The sequence below is a fragment of the Populus nigra genome, chromosome 4 (assembly GCF_951802175.1).
Source record: "Populus nigra chromosome 4, ddPopNigr1.1, whole genome shotgun sequence".
NCBI classification, from domain to species: domain Eukaryota; kingdom Viridiplantae; phylum Streptophyta; class Magnoliopsida; order Malpighiales; family Salicaceae; genus Populus; species Populus nigra.
In genome coordinates, this window is record NC_084855.1 from 13683895 (window position 1) to 13702343 (window position 18449).

The window sequence follows — 18449 nt, forward strand, 5'->3', positions numbered from 1 at the left end:
AACTGTGTTGTCCACAAAACGATGAGAATTTTCAACTCCACGAGGAGATGATGGCATGAGATTTGAGGATAGGAGAGGATTGGTCCAATTTTGCACCCCAAGGCTCGTCAAGACTTGTGAACTAGAAAATTTGAACCTTTTTCAGGCTCCAGTCCTATTGCCAGTTAAGGATCCCAACATTGAACTTATCAAACCAGGTGCAACTTGTGAAATGGAATGCCTGTTATGCCACGCTTCAATGTTGTCCGCAGAAACAATCCCCAACAAAAAATCATATTGGCATAAGCAACCTCAGCTCTCATATTATAGCCCTTTGTCGTCACATCAATGCGCCTTGATAGCAATCAGCCATGTGCTTATGCTGCTGCTTCCTTCAATTTGGGAGTTTGCTTTTGGAAAGCACAGGACAGACAACCAAAAGCCATGGTGAAAAAACCCAGTAAAATCCACATCATCTTTGTGACGTTTCATGATCATTTTGAGCTCATTTATCCTACAGATGCAATAGGCAGAAATGATATGATACAGACTTGACCTCAAAGCAATCAGGAATTTCAAGAAACAGAAAAACGCAGAAACCAGGCCACTCATCACTTGTGTAGTTCTGAAACAAAACAGATGCTGTTTTTTATGCTTCCTGGGTACCATAAAACGATGCCAATAAATATAACAGCAATTACTCAACTGTCAACTGTCTCCTACAACATCAAAGTCGCAGTACTTCACTGTCCTATTCTAACATCCTTCTACTTCATACTTTGGTTTTTTTTCTTCTCTTTATTGAGATTCTAGGGAGTTGTGAGGTTGAGGGAATGGGTGATAGCTCTGTTATTTGTTCAGCGAAACAAGTCATCCAACTAAAATGTTTCTCAATTCCCTGAAAAACTACAACACATCTCTACCGCTAATAAGGTCGGTACCTTCTTCCACGATTGCCATCATCACCACTACTACCAGCTCGCCCAGGCCAACTTGGACTATTGCTCCGATCAACTCTTTGAGGCCGAGGCTGTGGCATCTGTACTCCAGGCTGCTGACTGCAGAGTACCAAAACACCAAACCAAAGGTTGGAAATCCATCTAAAATCTATATCGCTTGCAATTAAAACAGAAGGAAAAGGCAACTCACAGGACGTAGCCAATTCGACCATCTGGTAAAACCATCGGTACCATATGCATTCCTGCTGGCATTGGACCCCTACCATATATAACCGGCTGTTTGCAACGCAAGTTGTTCATGAGATTAAATTTGATACTACAGGAACTGAACCATATGTCAGAATGACCAAGATACCTGCTGAAAACCGGCAGCAACACCAAATCCAGTGCCCGAAGAGCCATATGGATTCCCTGCAAATCCACTATATGCAGGAAGGGGGACTGGGTTTGGATTAACTCCAATGTTGTAAGGATAAGATCCATCAGGTTTTTTATCAGCCTGAGGCTTAGCAAGAACAACCTCCAACAACTGACCTGCAGTTAAATTCATTAAACATGTTATTTGTGGAATCACATCCTATTTAACCATAGCATTCATTTTGTGTCACAAGCATGCATCACTAGATTTTAAACACCTAAAATCAGTATCATGCCCATGTAAGATGGATACATAAATAAACCTCTTTTCATCAGAAGAGGTTTGGGGGTTGGGGGGGGACCCTCTTCTTACTAATTCCATAGACTTGCCAGGGCAACATCTTGCAACATTTATCATGAGATATTAAATTCCAAGTTAAACATTCTCCATTGAAATTACTGACTATCCAAGGTTCCAAGTGTCACCCCCACCCCCTTGTTTTTTCCCTTCACAAAAGATGAACCACAGCCACAATTCACCAGCATGGAAATGGGGTCTCGTTATACCAGTATACAAGTTTTAGATTTAAAAAAAAGGAGCATGAAAATACAGCCCCTGACTCAAAAGAGAGGTGCCTCAACCGATTAGGCTATATACCTTAGCATCAGAAATTTCCATATCTAGTCTTTAAGATCAATAACATGAGACAACAATGATTAGAGAAGAGGTGTGTCAACTAAATAGGCTATACCTTATACCTCTGCTCAAAGTCTCTATCTAAAATTCACTTATATGAGACATCAATGATCCAAAGAGCGGTGCAACAAACAATTGGGCTATCCATCAGAAAAGGAAAATTCAGACAAATATTAAAAGAAGATAAGAGCCCTTTTTTTAATAATCCAAAAAAAAAGGAAAAAAAAAAGAGGAACACATGATTACAAACCTCCATGACTTGTTGCTATCCTCAGACATCATACACGTCCTAAATCTTAGAAGGTCCACCCGCATGTTGGCAGCCAAAAGCAATGAATTCAACATATCCATAACTGAACGACATATTAACTGTTTCTAAATCTTCACACTTTATGACACAGCATGCGTTAGACAACAAGGCCTTGAAAGACATCCTAATTTGCAAGACTTTGGTAGCTTCCTAATTTGCAATAGATCTTGTTAGGCACCATCTGGATCAAGGTCAACTTTGGACACCTTTAGTTTCCAAATCTAAATTGCTAGAGAAAATGAAATGTGTTTGGGATTTGGGAAGAGATGAGAAAGAAATGATGTTCAAAATAAGTCCCACAAACTCTGCAAGGAACAGTATCTGCTATCAGACCTTGCATAGTATGAACAAGCATAACAGTGATTAACAAAAGATCTTCAGTTTCACTGTCATTACAGTTCTTCAAATAACCCATATTCTAATTGAAATCAAAACCCTTCATGGAAAGAAAACTAGAAATAGGTGAAATGTACACATTGTTGTGACGAGGGTCTTCCCAGAAATGAAGCAGGAATCATTATGAATTTTATATTTAAAGAGGGAAGGACTGTATAATTAATTTATGAGGGCCCAAAAAATACTATTCAACAGGTATTCCAACATTTCCATCTCAACCACCTGACAAAAGCCTGTACTCAAGGATACATACTTGTGCCATATTGAATCTGATTTTCATGAAATTGTTGTAAACAACTCCTCACCAGAATTCTTTTTTTGAATCAAGTGAAGAAATCCCAAAACCCCATATGTTTTGTCATCGCAACATATCTCCTTCCAGTCAAAAGGAAATTTTGACATCAGTATTACCAATCCAAATGCAAAAAGAAAAAGAATAAGGATTTAAAGAGAGATGAAAACTGCCAGGAAATGCTAGACAAGCATGAATGAAGAACAGCCTTCTTTCCAGAGGGAGGGAGAGAAGGCACAATCCTGTTCATCAAACCAATTAGGATCTTGGACAGATAGGACTTCCATCAAGAGGAACTATAAAATATTTCAAATGCCAATCCAAATGACACATGCCCAATTCTAAGTAAATCTCTAAGCAACACTTTTAATCCTATTAATCTACAGCGTAGGCACCTTTACAAAATATGCAGTAAAGATAAGATGCCAGAACCTTACCTATCCTATCATCACCCAAGAAAAGAATTGTATCATCTATAAGCATCCTCAGACCCCAAACACAATGTTCTCAATCAACTTTTTTGTAACAATATATTAATCATCCTGCTGTGGACATCCACCACTATTGTAAAGACAAGGGGCAACGAGATATAATGAATACCCATCAAACACAAAAAAGAACCACAAGAATCCCATCCACAATTACTGGGTGGGGCGGGAAGGGGGGATGCCAAGGCAAGAAAATCTTATTCTCATGCACTTCCTCCATTAGACTCCAAGACCTTTCAAGGAAAGTCTAATTCACCTGATTCTGACCTGTTTAAAGCCAATTTAAATCCCACCCTCTTCCACGTCTCCTAAATCCTTCACCACATGACCAAATAGCAACACAAAATCTGCTAACCATCAACAAATGTGGAATGGAACTAGAAGATTGTGCTCCCTGACACTATGAGGAACCTCTAAACAAAAGTCTTATGCAAAATCTTTCACATGCTAATCAGCAAGCTGAGAAAAGGCAAATGGTGCTCTTTTTCTTGTGATCAGACCACATTTTACTCTACCAACTTATGGTTTAGAAACTGACTTTGAATCCCCTGCAAAGTTGATTTATGTAATCACTTTTACTTCAAACTCAAACAGCTAGAAAGAATTTATTATGCTATTTTCTGGCAGGTCTAAGGATTTCTTTGAGAAAATCTGTCCATGAAATGTGAATAAAAAAGATGAGAAAACAAATCAATGGACCAGGTGCCATGATGCAAGATGTGAGGTGGCCTAACCCAGGGGTAAGTTATGATTTCCATTGAAAAGAATCCACCCTAATTCTTCATATTTTAAGGTAAAAAAAAAAGAAAAAGAAAAAAAAAACATGACAGCTGTGCTTTATTGCGAACTAAGATGAAAATTGTAATGCTCATAAAAGGCCAAGGGCATAACCCTCTGCAAATATAATTGGCATATGACTTCAAGTTATATAACCTGCTAATCAATGTATGTACCCGACATATGACACTCAATGAACTGTTTTAGCAGAATCTTAATTAATTAACCAAGGATTGACCCCTCATCCATACATGTTCAAATAGATTGGCGCAAAAATTACCATCGATTTCATATTTCTCTGTATCTCTGACTGCCTTCAATGCACTTGACCTTTCAGCATAGTGAATGAACCCAAAATCTCGTTTTCCAGCTTTTCCAGGTGGCGTAACAACTTTAGTCACATCCCCATGACGCTGGAATAGTTCCTTCAGTTTCTCAGTGGAGGTGTTCTCAGGTATGTTTTTCACATACAGAGCCTTAACCTGGGAATTCAAAACAGATACACATTGTAACAGTAACAGGTCAAATTATTGTATACACAGGAAAGCCAGAAAAAGAGAAACAAAAAGGAAAACCCTCTTTCTTCCAGAGATAAAGAATAAGACTTATTTACTCCAGCTAAACAGCAACAAACAACTTTATATATCTCTTAGATCTTCCAATTTAAAGTGGTTCAATTTCAGCAAAAAAAAAATCATTGAACAAGGACTCTTACAAACGAGTAGAGTTTCAGCATGGAAAAATCCACTTTTTTGGAACACTAGCATTACAGAGCATTGTTAAGTATGCAACATCATGGTAGCAAAAATGAATTTCAAAAACCAAAGCATTATGCTAATAGTTTACACAAATCAACACCCGCGGAATTGACCACATGCATAAGTCCATTCCTAGGTCACATGCTGAAATATCCAAAGTAGAAACTCTCCAACTAGTTGCCACATTTCAGGCAAGCTACTCAGAAGCACAGACTGATCACCAAGAGCGTCCATTGATTCATGCCTCGATATTGTAATCCACGCAGATTCAAATATAAAACCCAAATAGAATAAGATCAACTGTTATTATTGACAATAATTGTTAGCATATCTAACTTCTCTTTAACTTTTTTCACTCAACTATTGATTAATCTCGTAGATCCCTTGTCAATAATTTTCATAGAGTTAGCAAAGAGATCCCTTACCTTCCTTCAGCAAGTTTGACATAAAAAGATCTAGTTTACGAAAGAAGAAAAAAAATTTAGGATAAAAAAAGACAGATAATGCAGGACAGGAGTATAAAGAATCCTCCAAATGTAAAAAGCAAGGTAAGCATGAGTGGACTCTTGCATGCAAGTTTTATGAGTTCCAATTATCCTCATTTGTATTGCACTTTTGAGAGATAGATGCATAAATTATTTAGCAAGACAGGACAAGTACTCCAATAAATTACTTAGCAATAGCCATTTTAGTAAACAAAAGATAAAATTTTGAACATCTAAGGACTCAGCTTCTTCCAACTACTTCTGGCATTTACCTGGCCAGCAGCAGCAGGAGAATGATCAGGAGGCATGCCCTTCGGATCAGCCCAGCTAACAGTGGGGGTATGACCATCAAGCTTAAAATTAGCATTTAACATTTTCTGCCTTGAATAATCAGCACAAGCATTATTGTAATACAATATAAAAGCAAAACCACGGTTGCGAGTTGGAGTTTGAGGATCCTGAAATTAAGAGGAAAATAGCATTAGCAAGGCAAGCAGTCATATCTACTTGAGAGATGAGAGAACTGTTCAGCTCCAATTCCACCTTTATGAGCTCAAGAACTTCCATCCCGGGACCAACCTCTTCAATGATTTTTCTAAACTCATCCTCTGTCAAGTTCTTTGGAACATTACCAATAAACAATCTATTTTTTGTTTCATTTATTGAACACCTTAAGGTTTTTCCCTGCAAGCAAGGCTACAAAGTTAGTTTAAAATTTAAAAAAAAAATGAAAAAAAAGATTAAGGACATCATGCAAGCAAATTACTGCACTGAATTATGACTACCTTGTAGTCTTTACTACGAAGCTCTTCAGTGGCTTTTCGAGCAACCTCCTTTGATTTGAATGCTACAAAAGCAAAACCCTTGCTTTCACCAGTGTCTTTATCTTTCATTAGCCTTATCTGAAACATGTTAAGATAAATCCACATTAAAAATGCCAAAAAAAAACACCAATATATCTTGTGTACAAATCAAAAAATTATGACCTCAAAAATTTCGCCTATCGTTTCACAGAGATCCCTCAATTCATCTTCGATTACATCCTTCGGAAGTCCACCAATGAAAACTTCAGAACCGTGAGGAGGAAGAGAAAGTAGTTGAGCATGCTTATCCTTTTCCTCTTTTTTAACCGAAGCAGTGGGCTTTTGTTCATCCTCCACAGGTTCAGCGTTGGGAAGGCTTCTATCTGCTTCTGGAGATTGATCTTTCTGACTGCCCTCAGGCTTTGAGTCCTCATACTCCTCTTCAACATTTTCTTCAGCATGTGCATCTCCAGCATCATCTTCTCCATCCTCATCTAGTTGATCTTGAACATCATCGTCTATCTCTTCCATATAATTGTCTTCTTCAAGATCCACTCGTTCCTCAATTTCTGTGCCCTCTGCCATGACTTTTTCACACACCAGATCTTATCATCTAGCAACTGCAGTTAAATTGCCCCTAAATTAACTGCAAGTTTAAGTAATCATCATGGAAAACGTGTGGAACCTGCAAGAATGTGCATAATGCACAAAAATTGATATGGGCTGGTTCCAAATGGGAATGTGAGAGTGACATGCAGAGTTGGAAAAACCCTCCATGTCCAGAATAGAGCTGGGAAGCTACAGAAATGTAGGGCCAAACGACTAGCAATAAAAAAAAATTGTTATAGTATTTGTGGTCGCTAGAGCATGTTTTAACATTTGTGGAGTCGTTATAGCATTTTTGGAGGTGGTTATAGCACCCATGGAGTAGTTAAGTATTTGCAGAGCATGTTATAGTGTTTGTGGAGTGTGATGGACAGCACAACTATAGTTGTCTTGCTCCAAGTTCAACTAGGAACCAAAGAAGAAAGGGAAAATGAAATAAAAAAAAACCCAATTGTCCTTTGCAATCGATCCTGACAAAGACAAAAACAGGAACAGAAAAACCACTCAGATTCCATAGGTAGCATTGCCATTGCTTGGCTGAATTTAAGTTAAAATCTGCACTTTTCTTTTATCAGGAACTGTACAAGATTTGGAATCCAAACACAAATTAAATAAGCAAACTTTTAAATCAGTAAGCAGATAAACTAAGTCTTATTCCATCTCAACTTGGTCAACATTTCAAGGGTGGTTCAAAAAATGTCACACACCAAAACATATACCCAGTTCAAAAATGTTACTCTGGTGAAGAAAAAAATCCCCAAAACAGCCAGAAATCAAAGAGAAATAGCAAGACTTTAGAACGACAGTGAGGATAGCAATTAAACCCTAAACCCTACTTAGTACAAATCTAAAAATTGACTTGGACTAAATCAGCCAAACCCTAAATTGAAATTAAAGATAAAACCTAGCAGATTCCAAATCAATGAGCAAAAAAAAAACCTTAAAAAAAATCGTCGAATTCGAGCAAAGCGTTAAACAAAAGAAACAAGATTTGTGGCAGAGAGAGAGAGAGAAAAAAAATTAGACAAAAAGGAATAAATATTAGCAACGTACCAGTGACTGTGTTTTTTTCTTTATCTTGTTTTTTTTCCCTCTCTGTTTCTCCCTGTTTATTTCCTTCTTCGCGGTAGTTATCCGAGGAAATCAATGAGAGTGGGTGCCATTCTCTCCTCACCGTAATTTGGAAACCGCTTTTTATCTGCTGTGACGGGGTACTGTAATAACAGTGAAGATGCGTCCCAATTCATGACACGCCATCTTGCTTCGCGGAATTTCTCTCATGAGAAGACTATAATACCCTCCGAGCATTATTGCACGTGACTGGGTCTGGGATGCGGCTAATCTAAATGCTCATAAAAATTGTTTTGTTTTGTTTTTTAATTACAGTAGAATGTTTTTCGCTAGAACCACAATCCCACGGTAATTGTGTTATTAAGATAAGTCAAGCAGTTTGAATTAATAGGGTGACTCCTTTATTCGGCCTTTTTTATTGGTTTGGATTTTAAAATAATATGTATAAAATTAAGTTAAATAGTTTTTCATTTAATCTAAATTATGAGTTTAATAATTTTTTTAAAAAATAATTTTTTATTTAATTAAATTATTATAACAATAAACATTTGTAAAACAAAAATAAAATCAAACCATTAAATAAAAATGCATTTCTTGAACCTAAACTTAATTTCATTATCATTGAGTAAACAAAAGCATATTTATTCAGTGGCGGAGCCATGTGGTTATAAAAAATGACAATTGCCCCCTTAATTTTTTTAAAATATTTTTTTTTAGAATATTAATATAATAATTTGAAGAGGGTTTTATACATGAAAAGCGGAAAGTTATTGTTTACTTATATTTTAATATAATATATAATATATATTTTCAACTCATTTACTTTAATATTTTCCTTTTTTTTTCACTAATTAACAGAGAACCCTTTTTCTTTTTGAGTTATTGCTTGCCTCTTTTTCTTGTGCAAATTTTTTTTCAAGTCCAGATAACCAAGTAAGTTCTTTTGATTTATGCTTTAGGTAAAAAAAATTATCTTTTCTATTTATTTCATTATCTAATTTTAATTTATTTTTTTATAATTAGTTATTAAAAATATTAGGGTTTATGATAATTTAGCGATTTTGATATGAATGTGTTCAAATATGTTCAAAATAAATGTTTGAATTTCCTAATTTAATTAATTAAATGTTTCTTTTCTTATTATAAATAAATAAATTATTGTTCATATAAAACCACTATTCTTGACATCTCTTGTATTGACATAGTAAATTATTGAAATTATTTAACTAAGGTCTCTTAGTTCACTATAATTATGGATTAATTATTTAATTAAGGTCTCTTAATTTACAATGTACATATATTGATTATTATTTTATATCACAAATTTATTCGTAATTAATTGTTAACGAGATGCTTGGAGTTAGGAGAGGGCATGGGTTTAAATCCCATAAGTTACATTTTCTCTCTCTCGATATTTTCTCTTATTTGAAACTAGAGTATAGTATTAAAACTTGTTTTATATATTTGACTTAGTGAGTTCATACAATTTTTTCATGTGTGTTTAGAAATAATTTAAATGTCTAGAAATGATTAAATATAATTTAATCAACATACTTATTATATACATATAGATATAAATTGAAATGAGTTTTGATGAATTGATGTATATTTTGCTATGAATATCATATGAAAGATTTAGAATTATTATGTAACTCAATTGACTTTATTAATATAGAATTGTGTTAATTATTATGTAGATACTAATGATAATAAAAAAAAATCAGCAGATTCATCAATTAAATTAACATGTCACTATAAAAGTATTTCAAGTGTAAATCCTTTGAGAATGAATAGTCATTCAAAACTTCAAGTTATGTAACTCAATCAAGTTAAAAAAAAATTATATTAAAAAGTCATAGTATTTATTAGTAATTTTCCCCCTCATCAACAAAACTCTGCCTCTACCACTGTGTTTATTGATTATAAGCATAATTTTTTAAATCAAATTCATGATATCAAAAATATTAAAACAGTGTCTTAATATTTTGTAATAGCTATTCTATCTTATGAACTTACTAAAATTAAAATTAATCCCGTCAGAATAACATTTTGCGCAATTGTAGGAGATTTGGATGTTAATGATAAATTATTTCTCTAAGTTTTTATCAAAAGCAGTCATAAAGAGCATTATAATTATAAAAATAGGGAGGTGTTTTATTGTCCGCCCACACCTATATGCACTATGTATGATATTGTAGGGAATAGTGCTTGGAAAAATAAATAACTTTGGTCTTTAGGGTTTTTTTTCAATTTGGTCCCTTGAAGTTTTATGGTTTTTCATTTTAGTTCTCAAACTTATTTTTTTATTGTGTTTCATTCCTTAAGTTAAGATAAATAAAAGAGAAAGTTGTTATAAATGTAGAGTAGAGAGACAGAATTATACTAATTGCATTTCAACCATCAAAAAAATTCAATATTAGTGTTAGTGTTTTTTTCTTGAAGTGGAGAGTTCAATGGTGAAAGTTTTTCTCATCAACCATGTTAGAAAAAAATAGATTGGTCTTCGTAAAGGTTTTTTGGATTTGTTTTGATTTTAAGTTTTTAGAATGATTTTAAAATATTTTGGAGTTAGAAATAAGATAATTTAGACATCTAAAATGTTGTAGGAGTGTTTTTTTGCCAAAACATGTTGAAAATTGAGTTTTGAGGGAAATTATTGCAAACGACACATCATCTCTTATAATTTTTTTTATATGTATGGAGTGGATGACACATCTTCCATTAAATATTAAAAAATGTGCCAAGCATGCATGTTTGGTTTAGGCTAACACGTGTTTGAGATTTTTTTTTTTGAGGCCAAGCGAGCGACCCTAGCTTTCTAGGCCCATGATTTTTTTTTAATTTCAAATAAATTCTTATTGAAATTGTAATTAAAGTGCTAGTTTTTTTTATCCTATTATATTATATTTTTAAAAATGAGATTAGAGTTTTTATGGTTATATCTGTAATAATATTTTTAATAATTATATATGACGTTAATATGGAATAAATCACATAAAGAATTGCACATATATATTCAGTGAAAATTAATTAATTATTGTTGTTGTTATTGTCTTTTATATGGTTTTCATGAATTAATTATTTTTTGATTTTTTTTCATATAGTAACATAAAAATATTGAAGACATTATATTTATTATTTTTGTTTGAAACTTCATTTAGATTATAGTAAGTTTTTTTATTTGAAAAGACATGCTACTAATAAAAAAAATTATCCTTTCATCGGAAGATAAATTTAATAAGAAAATGAGGGTTTTGCCTCTACAAATTATCTTCGACGCCTAATTTAAATTATAGAGATTCTTGTAAACTTTAAGAAATCTTGGATCTTCTCACATCAAGGCTAGTCCGAGTCCAAACAATGAGAGCGGGTTCTAACAGGCTTAACCCAAACCAATCATTAAAATATTATGGACTGGGTCTCTCAAGCTCATACCCCATCAACAGCATGGCTGCAAATAAAAGGCATCTCTCTCTCTCTCTCTCTCTCTCTCTCTCTCTATATATATATATATATATATATTATTTTTTCTTTTTATATCAGCTCCGATATTTCACCTTAGGTGTTTTTATCAATTTATTAATAAAAATAAAAACTTACTTTCGACACTGGATCGAAGATATTCTATCTTGAGCGTTAAATTATAGGATCCACTGATAATAATTTTATTAAAAAATATTTTTAATATATATATTTTTCACATGAAATATTAATATGTTTAAAATCAATGATGCAAACTTTTACAAATCCAAAACATTTATCTCATATTTAAAAGATTACAAAACTTGCTTGCAACTTGTATAAATAAAAAGTTAAAATTAAACTTATAAAATATCAAAAATTTTAGAAAAAAGAAACTTTGTAGTAAGTGGATTCGAGTTTAAATTATATATTAGAGCTTAATTTAATAAAAAAATAATTTTAACTAAAATTATTAATTTTTACCCGTTCATAGACAATATTTAAATCGCATAAGCTCATAATTAATAAATTTGTCTGATTGAATATCTTATATTTAATTAATAAATGTTTTAAAAACATCTTTATATGTGTTTATGTACATCCCAGTAAACTAAACTTATGTCGTCATAAGTTTAAGATTTACACTACTTTATTAAATTTACATATAATATAATTTTAAACCTGTATGCAACATAAACTGTGGTCGTATAAAAATTAAACCATACCAATTTATTGCAATCAATCTCAACACTGGTGGTGCATGTTCACGGTTAAGTAGCAGTCAAACGTAAGGCTGTGACGGTGTACCGGTGTTCAGTAGCTCTTGATTTTGAGTTTAGAGAACCATCAATCCATCCGCCGGTGACAGACCTATAGCCTCTCATCGTTACTGCTCCGGAGTGCTAACATGGGCACAAACCCTTGCTTCCTGATAAATTTTCCCTGGTCTACAGAGATAGCCCTTGCTTGGTGCGCAATGAATGTCTTGTGAGCATATACACAATCCTTCCAGTGCACAGCCCTCTTTTATTATGTTCACATCTCCTTTCAGTCCAAGGACTTGATCTGTCCACTCGTTGGAAAAGAGCCCCAGTGGATCATACATCTCCTTTACCCTCAGAAATGCTCCAGCATTTTTGTATTTCTTGAGTGCACCGTTGAACACTAGGTTTCTGTTCTTTCCCCAATGTGGCAAACCTCCGTACTTAAACACTGCGAGTTGCTCAATCTCTTCAAGTATGTCTTCATAAAGTCTGGGTTTCGCGGGGTCTTTGTTTCGATAGAATGTAATATCAAAATCCAAGGCATCATCTTCCTTGCCCAAGTAGGCACTTGAGGCCTTCACATAGCGCATGAGGATACCATTGTATTGTTCTAGGCCACATAATGCTCTAGGATCCAGTTTGACGAGCTTTTGCACATCTTGGATGAAGCTCTTCACAACTGACAGGCTGATACTGAATGTGGCTTGGAAAAAATACTCGCCCTTAATTCTTGAATCCCATGGACATGCCGTGATCATTGCATCTTCAGGGCTATCAAGACAAGTTCCTGACGACTGTAGGCGATTGTGGTACCCAATTATAGGATAACCCGTGAAAACTATTCCTGAAAATCAATCGAAGTCTACAATCACAACAATTTAGTCGCAGAAATATGAATATAAATTAATTAGTTGGAAACAAAAGTACCATTGTTAGTTAGTCCGTAAGCCAAGTTCTTGAGGGTGGATGTAATTAGTTTTGCGCTGGCGCACTTCCCATCAGGGTCTTTCAAGGATTCTTGAGCGTCCTCTAACAGCGAAATCAAAAGGGAAAAATATTACTCATATGGCAATGCAGCTGCCTGACATAAAAAGGTTTGAGGGATCGATTTGTCTATAGGAAACACATATTTTCTTTATATTTACAGTATAGTAGCAAACCTGTAGCTCTAACGACGGCCAATCCGAGAGAAGGAGTAGAGCGGAAGGGGATGTAGTCGTAAAGGCCATTGCCAGAGGTATTAGAAGAAATCCGATCATCAATTCGATAGACTGCCTTGCCTTGACTAGGATACCACGTTATGTCTGCAAACTCATGTTGTCTACCAAAGCTAGCCACTTCATCTCCCAAGTCAGTATCCTTCTTCACCACATAGGAAATGGATCTTTTAAAGAGGGGTTGCAGTTGCAGAGTAACCTGACAAAGCCGAACCAAAATTTAATTTAAGATATCTTTGAGATTAAGAGTTGGGATGATTATGCCATATCATTAAAGGATTAATAATAAGACTTGGAATTAATTATCATCTTGGGATGAATAAATGTACATCTCCATCTTCAATTAATCTAATAATCAACAAGGAGGCAATTCTTTCTGATACATCACTCGGACAGTCTTTTCAATTTAGAGTGTAATTGCTTTGGTAGTAGCAGTGTATTTTAAAAAAATAATAATTTTTTTAAAAGTAAATTTTTATATCATTTTAAAATGTTAATATTAAAAATAATTTTTTTAAAATAAAAAAAAATATTTTAATATATTTCTATGTAAAAAATACATTAAAAAAATTACTATAATAATAATAATAATAATAAACAATAGCTGAGTATAATTGTCCACTCAGACTGACATGGTACAATAATTTAGTATAAACAAAAATTATGTTTCTACACATCAAAGCATGCGGGATTATATATTAATGGCATTGAAAAGCATTAGTGGTTGTGCGCCAAGCATACAAGAAATTAATCCATTAATTATTTCATGTTCTTTCTATATATATATATATATATATATATATATATATATATATATATATATATATATTAAGAGGCCAGCAAATCGTTTTTTTTTTTTCTGGTTACAAAGTCGGAAAATTGTTGGTTGAGCTTTATTATAAAATTATAAAATTTATTTGGTAGATAAACTAATGGTTTAGCATCACTTCCAATATTTCATTATTTAATTACTTACACTAAGCCATATCACATGGCAGTGTACTTGTATAGTATGTAAAAAAAATCAATTCTTTCTTTATTATAAAGCGTGAACAGGCATAATTAAAAAAAAAAAGTATAACTATTTAGGTGGCGATCTAGTGGTAAGAGTTTAGGATCTAAAGATTTGTTCTCTCTGTGATTCCGGATTTAAGCCCTGTGATTATTCGTATGATCGATAGCCACCGGAGGCTTACATGGTTGTTAATTTCAAAGTCTGTGAGATTAGTCGATATGTGCACAAACTGTCCCAAACACCCACGTTAAACTCCAAAAAAAAATATTGACAGTCGCGGTGACATACTCGTAAATTAGCATTTTTCTTAGAATTATTTCACTCCCTTATTAAGTGACAAAACTCTCATCAATTATTGCCCCGCTGCTCTTGGCTTGAACTCTTTTATTACAGCATTTCATTACATTTTAATATGACATCAGAATATTCTATAATCCTTTTTTAATTTTTTTAATTAAAATTAAATTCAAATAAAATAATATGAGTTTATATAAATTTTAAAATATTTGTATTTAGGACATTATCTAAATACCTTATATTTTTTTTATATTGAAATGGTTTTATTGACAGTAATAGAGTTCACTATCAATGGGTACGTATGTTTTACTTAGCTTGTGTTTGTTTATTTGGAGTTCTAACTACATTTGTCTTAACTAGTAGTGCTAGCCGATTATTGTCCTATTGGCTATCATAATCTCTATTTTTTTTACAGAGAAATTCCTCTCTTTTTAATAGAGAAATTACTGTTATATAGAATATAAATTGATGATTGTTCTCTTTATTTGGATTAGGATCGATTTTAAAAAAAAAACATTGATCCACCAAGTATTATTATATTTTCTAGTAGAATAAAATTTTATACTACATGAAGGTTTGACTTGATATGAACTAATTGATTTAACGAGTATAAAAACAATATAAATAATCGGTAAAAACATAGTTTAATTAATTTTTTAAAAAAATTCAAAATCATATTTTTTTTAATATTAAGATGACAACATATTGAATTGACTTGGGTTAACCTAGGTTAACCTGTCAAATCCCTTATCCAGGTCATAAGATTGTGATAACCCTATAGAAAATAAATCGGAATAAATTATAAAGTCTAATTTCCAATTAACTCAATATTAAATGATAAAATTAAAAAAAATCAATTAAAAAAGACAAAGAAAAATTTAAGTCTATCTGGACTAACTTTATAAACCTACGAATCGGATCATGAGATTAGAATAACTTCATAGAAAGTAAATTAAAACAAAATATAAAGTCAAATTCTCAATCAATCCAATATTAAAAAATATTAAAAAATATGAATTAATTTATTAAACTGTAAAAAAACATAAATCAAGTCTAAATAATAATAATAATAATAGTAACAGTAATAATATTAAAAAATTAGCATGTGGGAGACATGGACGGGGTATAAAAAATAACTAAGTTCACCGCATTATAAAAACTCTATCATGAAATACTTTCGAGAACTTACGCACCAAAAACCTGACAGCTAAACCAAATATATAAATAAATACAAAGTCTGAAAAAGTTTAAAAAATATTATCAAATTAAACGCAGTCCGCATAAATTAACCAAATCATTCATATTATAGCCTTATAGAATCCCATTATTATATTAAATGAAATTCACTTTTCAAAATCAAATCATTTTCCAAAGAGAAAAAAATACCATATTTAATTTGTTATATTCCTGAGAACTCTATTTAATTCGTTAAAACAAAATCTACAATTTATTATAAGTCAAGTTTTACATAAATAATTCAAGAATATAGACTTCCTTTCGTTGACGAAGTTAAAAGTCAAGAGTGACATCAATTAAGTTTTTATATGATGGAATATATAGCCATTCTATTTTCTATTCCCACCAAGCAAAAAAATTAAAAATTAAAAATTAAAAATTAAAAATCAAGCAACATACTTAATAATTAAGTTTTTATATGATGGAATAACAATTCTATTTTCTATTCCCACCAAACAAAAAAAAAAGGAAAAACATGCTTAATAATTAAGTTTTTATACGATGGAATAACCATTATTGTTTCTCTTCCCACCAAACAAAGGAATGTCCTTTCTGTATGGTCGATTTCCACCAAGAAAAACAGAAGACCTCTGCGCCTCTTCCTCTACGCTATGTGTGTTGATGATGTACGGTTCTCTGTGTGTTACTTAGAATTAAATTCCACTTGTGTCCTTTTCTTAGGGAACCGAATTAATTCACTTGAAATGCAATCCGACAGCGAAAAGAAGGAAACCAATTATATTAATTTGAAGTAATTAATTAAACTTGATATGCAATCCAACGGTGGAAAGAATGGGGCGTTGTAATTATCATATTTTACATGCGTGCTTATGTTGAGTTACCTTTTTAATCTCATTTCGATTTCATTCTTTTATTATTATCAAGAATTAATCTCATTGATTTTCTTGACGCTAAAAGTTAAATATTGTTTAATTCTTGTCCTAATCACAGTATCGTAATCTGTGCATATATATCTGTTTTTTTTTTTTTTTATATTTAGACAATTTTATTGGATTACACAAATTAATTTATTAGATAACTGGTAATAATTTTAGGATATTATCATTAAAATGTATATAAGGTAGTAGTTAATTATGCCGAATAGTTTTTGCATTACAACTATCCAAAGGGACACTAATGTGACTCCACTGTAGTGAAGCCAGCCTTCGAACCGAAAAAAGGACAGGAGGAAAGGGGAAAAAGAGAGAGGAGATAATGACAGCATACGTACCTTCGAAATAACTCCAAGAACTCCAAGCGAGACCTTGGCAGCATCAAGTTCAGCACTATTACTCTCGTTGAGCCTCCGGACCATAGCATAGCCATCTTTAGGTATTCCTGGACTAACAATTGTTAGTGCCACCACATAATCATGAATTGCACTCCCTTTTCCCCACAATGTGCTTCCATGCGCACCGGTGCTCAATAGGCCACCAATAGTCAAGCCCCACCAATATGGCGAGTAAGGCAATGCAAGGCCAGCCTTGGCAGCCTCGTTGATAAGCTGTCTCAGAGTGACTCCACTTTCTACGCTCATTGTCATCGATTGAACGTCAATTTCCAGTGTACGATTGAGGTAATCGGTGCTTATAAGCAATCCATTTTGGCCATCTGGGCAAACTAGTTTGGGGATGCTATGAGAATAACGAGTTGCCACCTTCACCTTTCTTTTGGCCTTGGTCGCTGCTGCTACTATTGAAATCAGCTCCTCTTCTGTGGCGGGGTATGCAGCGTTTGCTGCTTGACATATGCTGCGATCAGGGAAAGTGCCATACGAGTTTGTGATAGTGCAGTTTGTGTTTGTCGATGAGCATTTGATGTGGTTCTCCGGGGGGCTGCAACCCACCATAAAGACCGCCAATAGGAGACAGCTGGCTGATAGGAGGATTCGCTGGAATATTTCCATTTTCTTGAGTATTGACAGTAGCTTGGTTGAGAAGAGTTTTTTTTGGTAATTTTACTTTCACAGACATACATATATATAGAGCTGCCACACCTTGCTCTTAATGATGATCTGTGGACACCTATATATATAGCGTAAAGGGTTTGTGCCAAAGAAAAGAAAGATGCTCGTCAGGATGCTTTCAAGTTAAGAGAACTAATTTAATTTTTAACCAGCTTGATTTTAATTCTTGCCAAGTGTGTGTGTGTATATACATACATACACACACACACACACACACACACACACACATATATATATATATATATATATATATATATATATTGCGCGTGAGAAAATGGAAATGGGATCATTATTTTTTGTTGGGATAGAAGACAGACAAGATTTGTTCTATATTATCATTGAAGGGAAGACAAGAAAGTAAAATTGGAAAGCACGACTATGTCAATCTGTGATAAGTGAATGTACCCTCGTGACAAGTGGGTCGGATTAGGAAATCCTAATGTGTATACGGGGTTTCGAACTAACTTCACTTGAATCATTTGATCTCCACCTGTCACACACCTTGAAGGAGAGG

General features: G+C 33.3%; 2 protein-coding genes across 5 annotated transcripts; both read right to left on the minus strand.

Moving 5' to 3' along the window:
- Nucleotides 1-642: 642 nt before the first annotated feature.
- On the minus strand, nucleotides 643-8117 carry LOC133692277 (heterogeneous nuclear ribonucleoprotein Q-like). Of its 4 annotated transcripts, none has more exons than XM_062113108.1 (9): nucleotides 7961-8117; nucleotides 6485-6921; nucleotides 6284-6400; nucleotides 6042-6182; nucleotides 5771-5956; nucleotides 4536-4737; nucleotides 1294-1472; nucleotides 1129-1214; nucleotides 643-1037 (listed from the first exon to the last, which is right to left on the minus strand). In XM_062113108.1, the coding sequence occupies exons 2-9, from the start codon at nucleotides 6884-6886 to the stop codon at nucleotides 905-907; spliced, it is 1446 nt and encodes a 481-aa protein (XP_061969092.1). In that variant the 5' UTR covers nucleotides 6887-6921; nucleotides 7961-8117; the 3' UTR covers nucleotides 643-904. The 4 variants fall into 4 exon arrangements, with proteins under 4 accessions (XP_061969092.1, XP_061969091.1, XP_061969094.1 ...); XM_062113107.1 differs by having other exon boundaries at nucleotides 6485-7377; nucleotides 7961-8115; XM_062113110.1 differs by having other exon boundaries at nucleotides 6485-6947; nucleotides 7961-8094.
- A 3852-nt stretch (nucleotides 8118-11969) lies between these two features.
- Nucleotides 11970-17994, minus strand: LOC133691524 (probable L-gulonolactone oxidase 6). Its single transcript, XM_062112064.1, has 4 exons — nucleotides 17201-17994; nucleotides 13365-13620; nucleotides 13132-13233; nucleotides 11970-13048 (listed from the first exon to the last, which is right to left on the minus strand). Exons 1-4 carry the CDS (start codon nucleotides 17873-17875, stop codon nucleotides 12327-12329), a joined length of 1755 nt encoding a protein of 584 aa, XP_061968048.1. The 5' UTR covers nucleotides 17876-17994; the 3' UTR covers nucleotides 11970-12326.
- Between the last annotated feature and the right edge of the window lie 455 nt (nucleotides 17995-18449).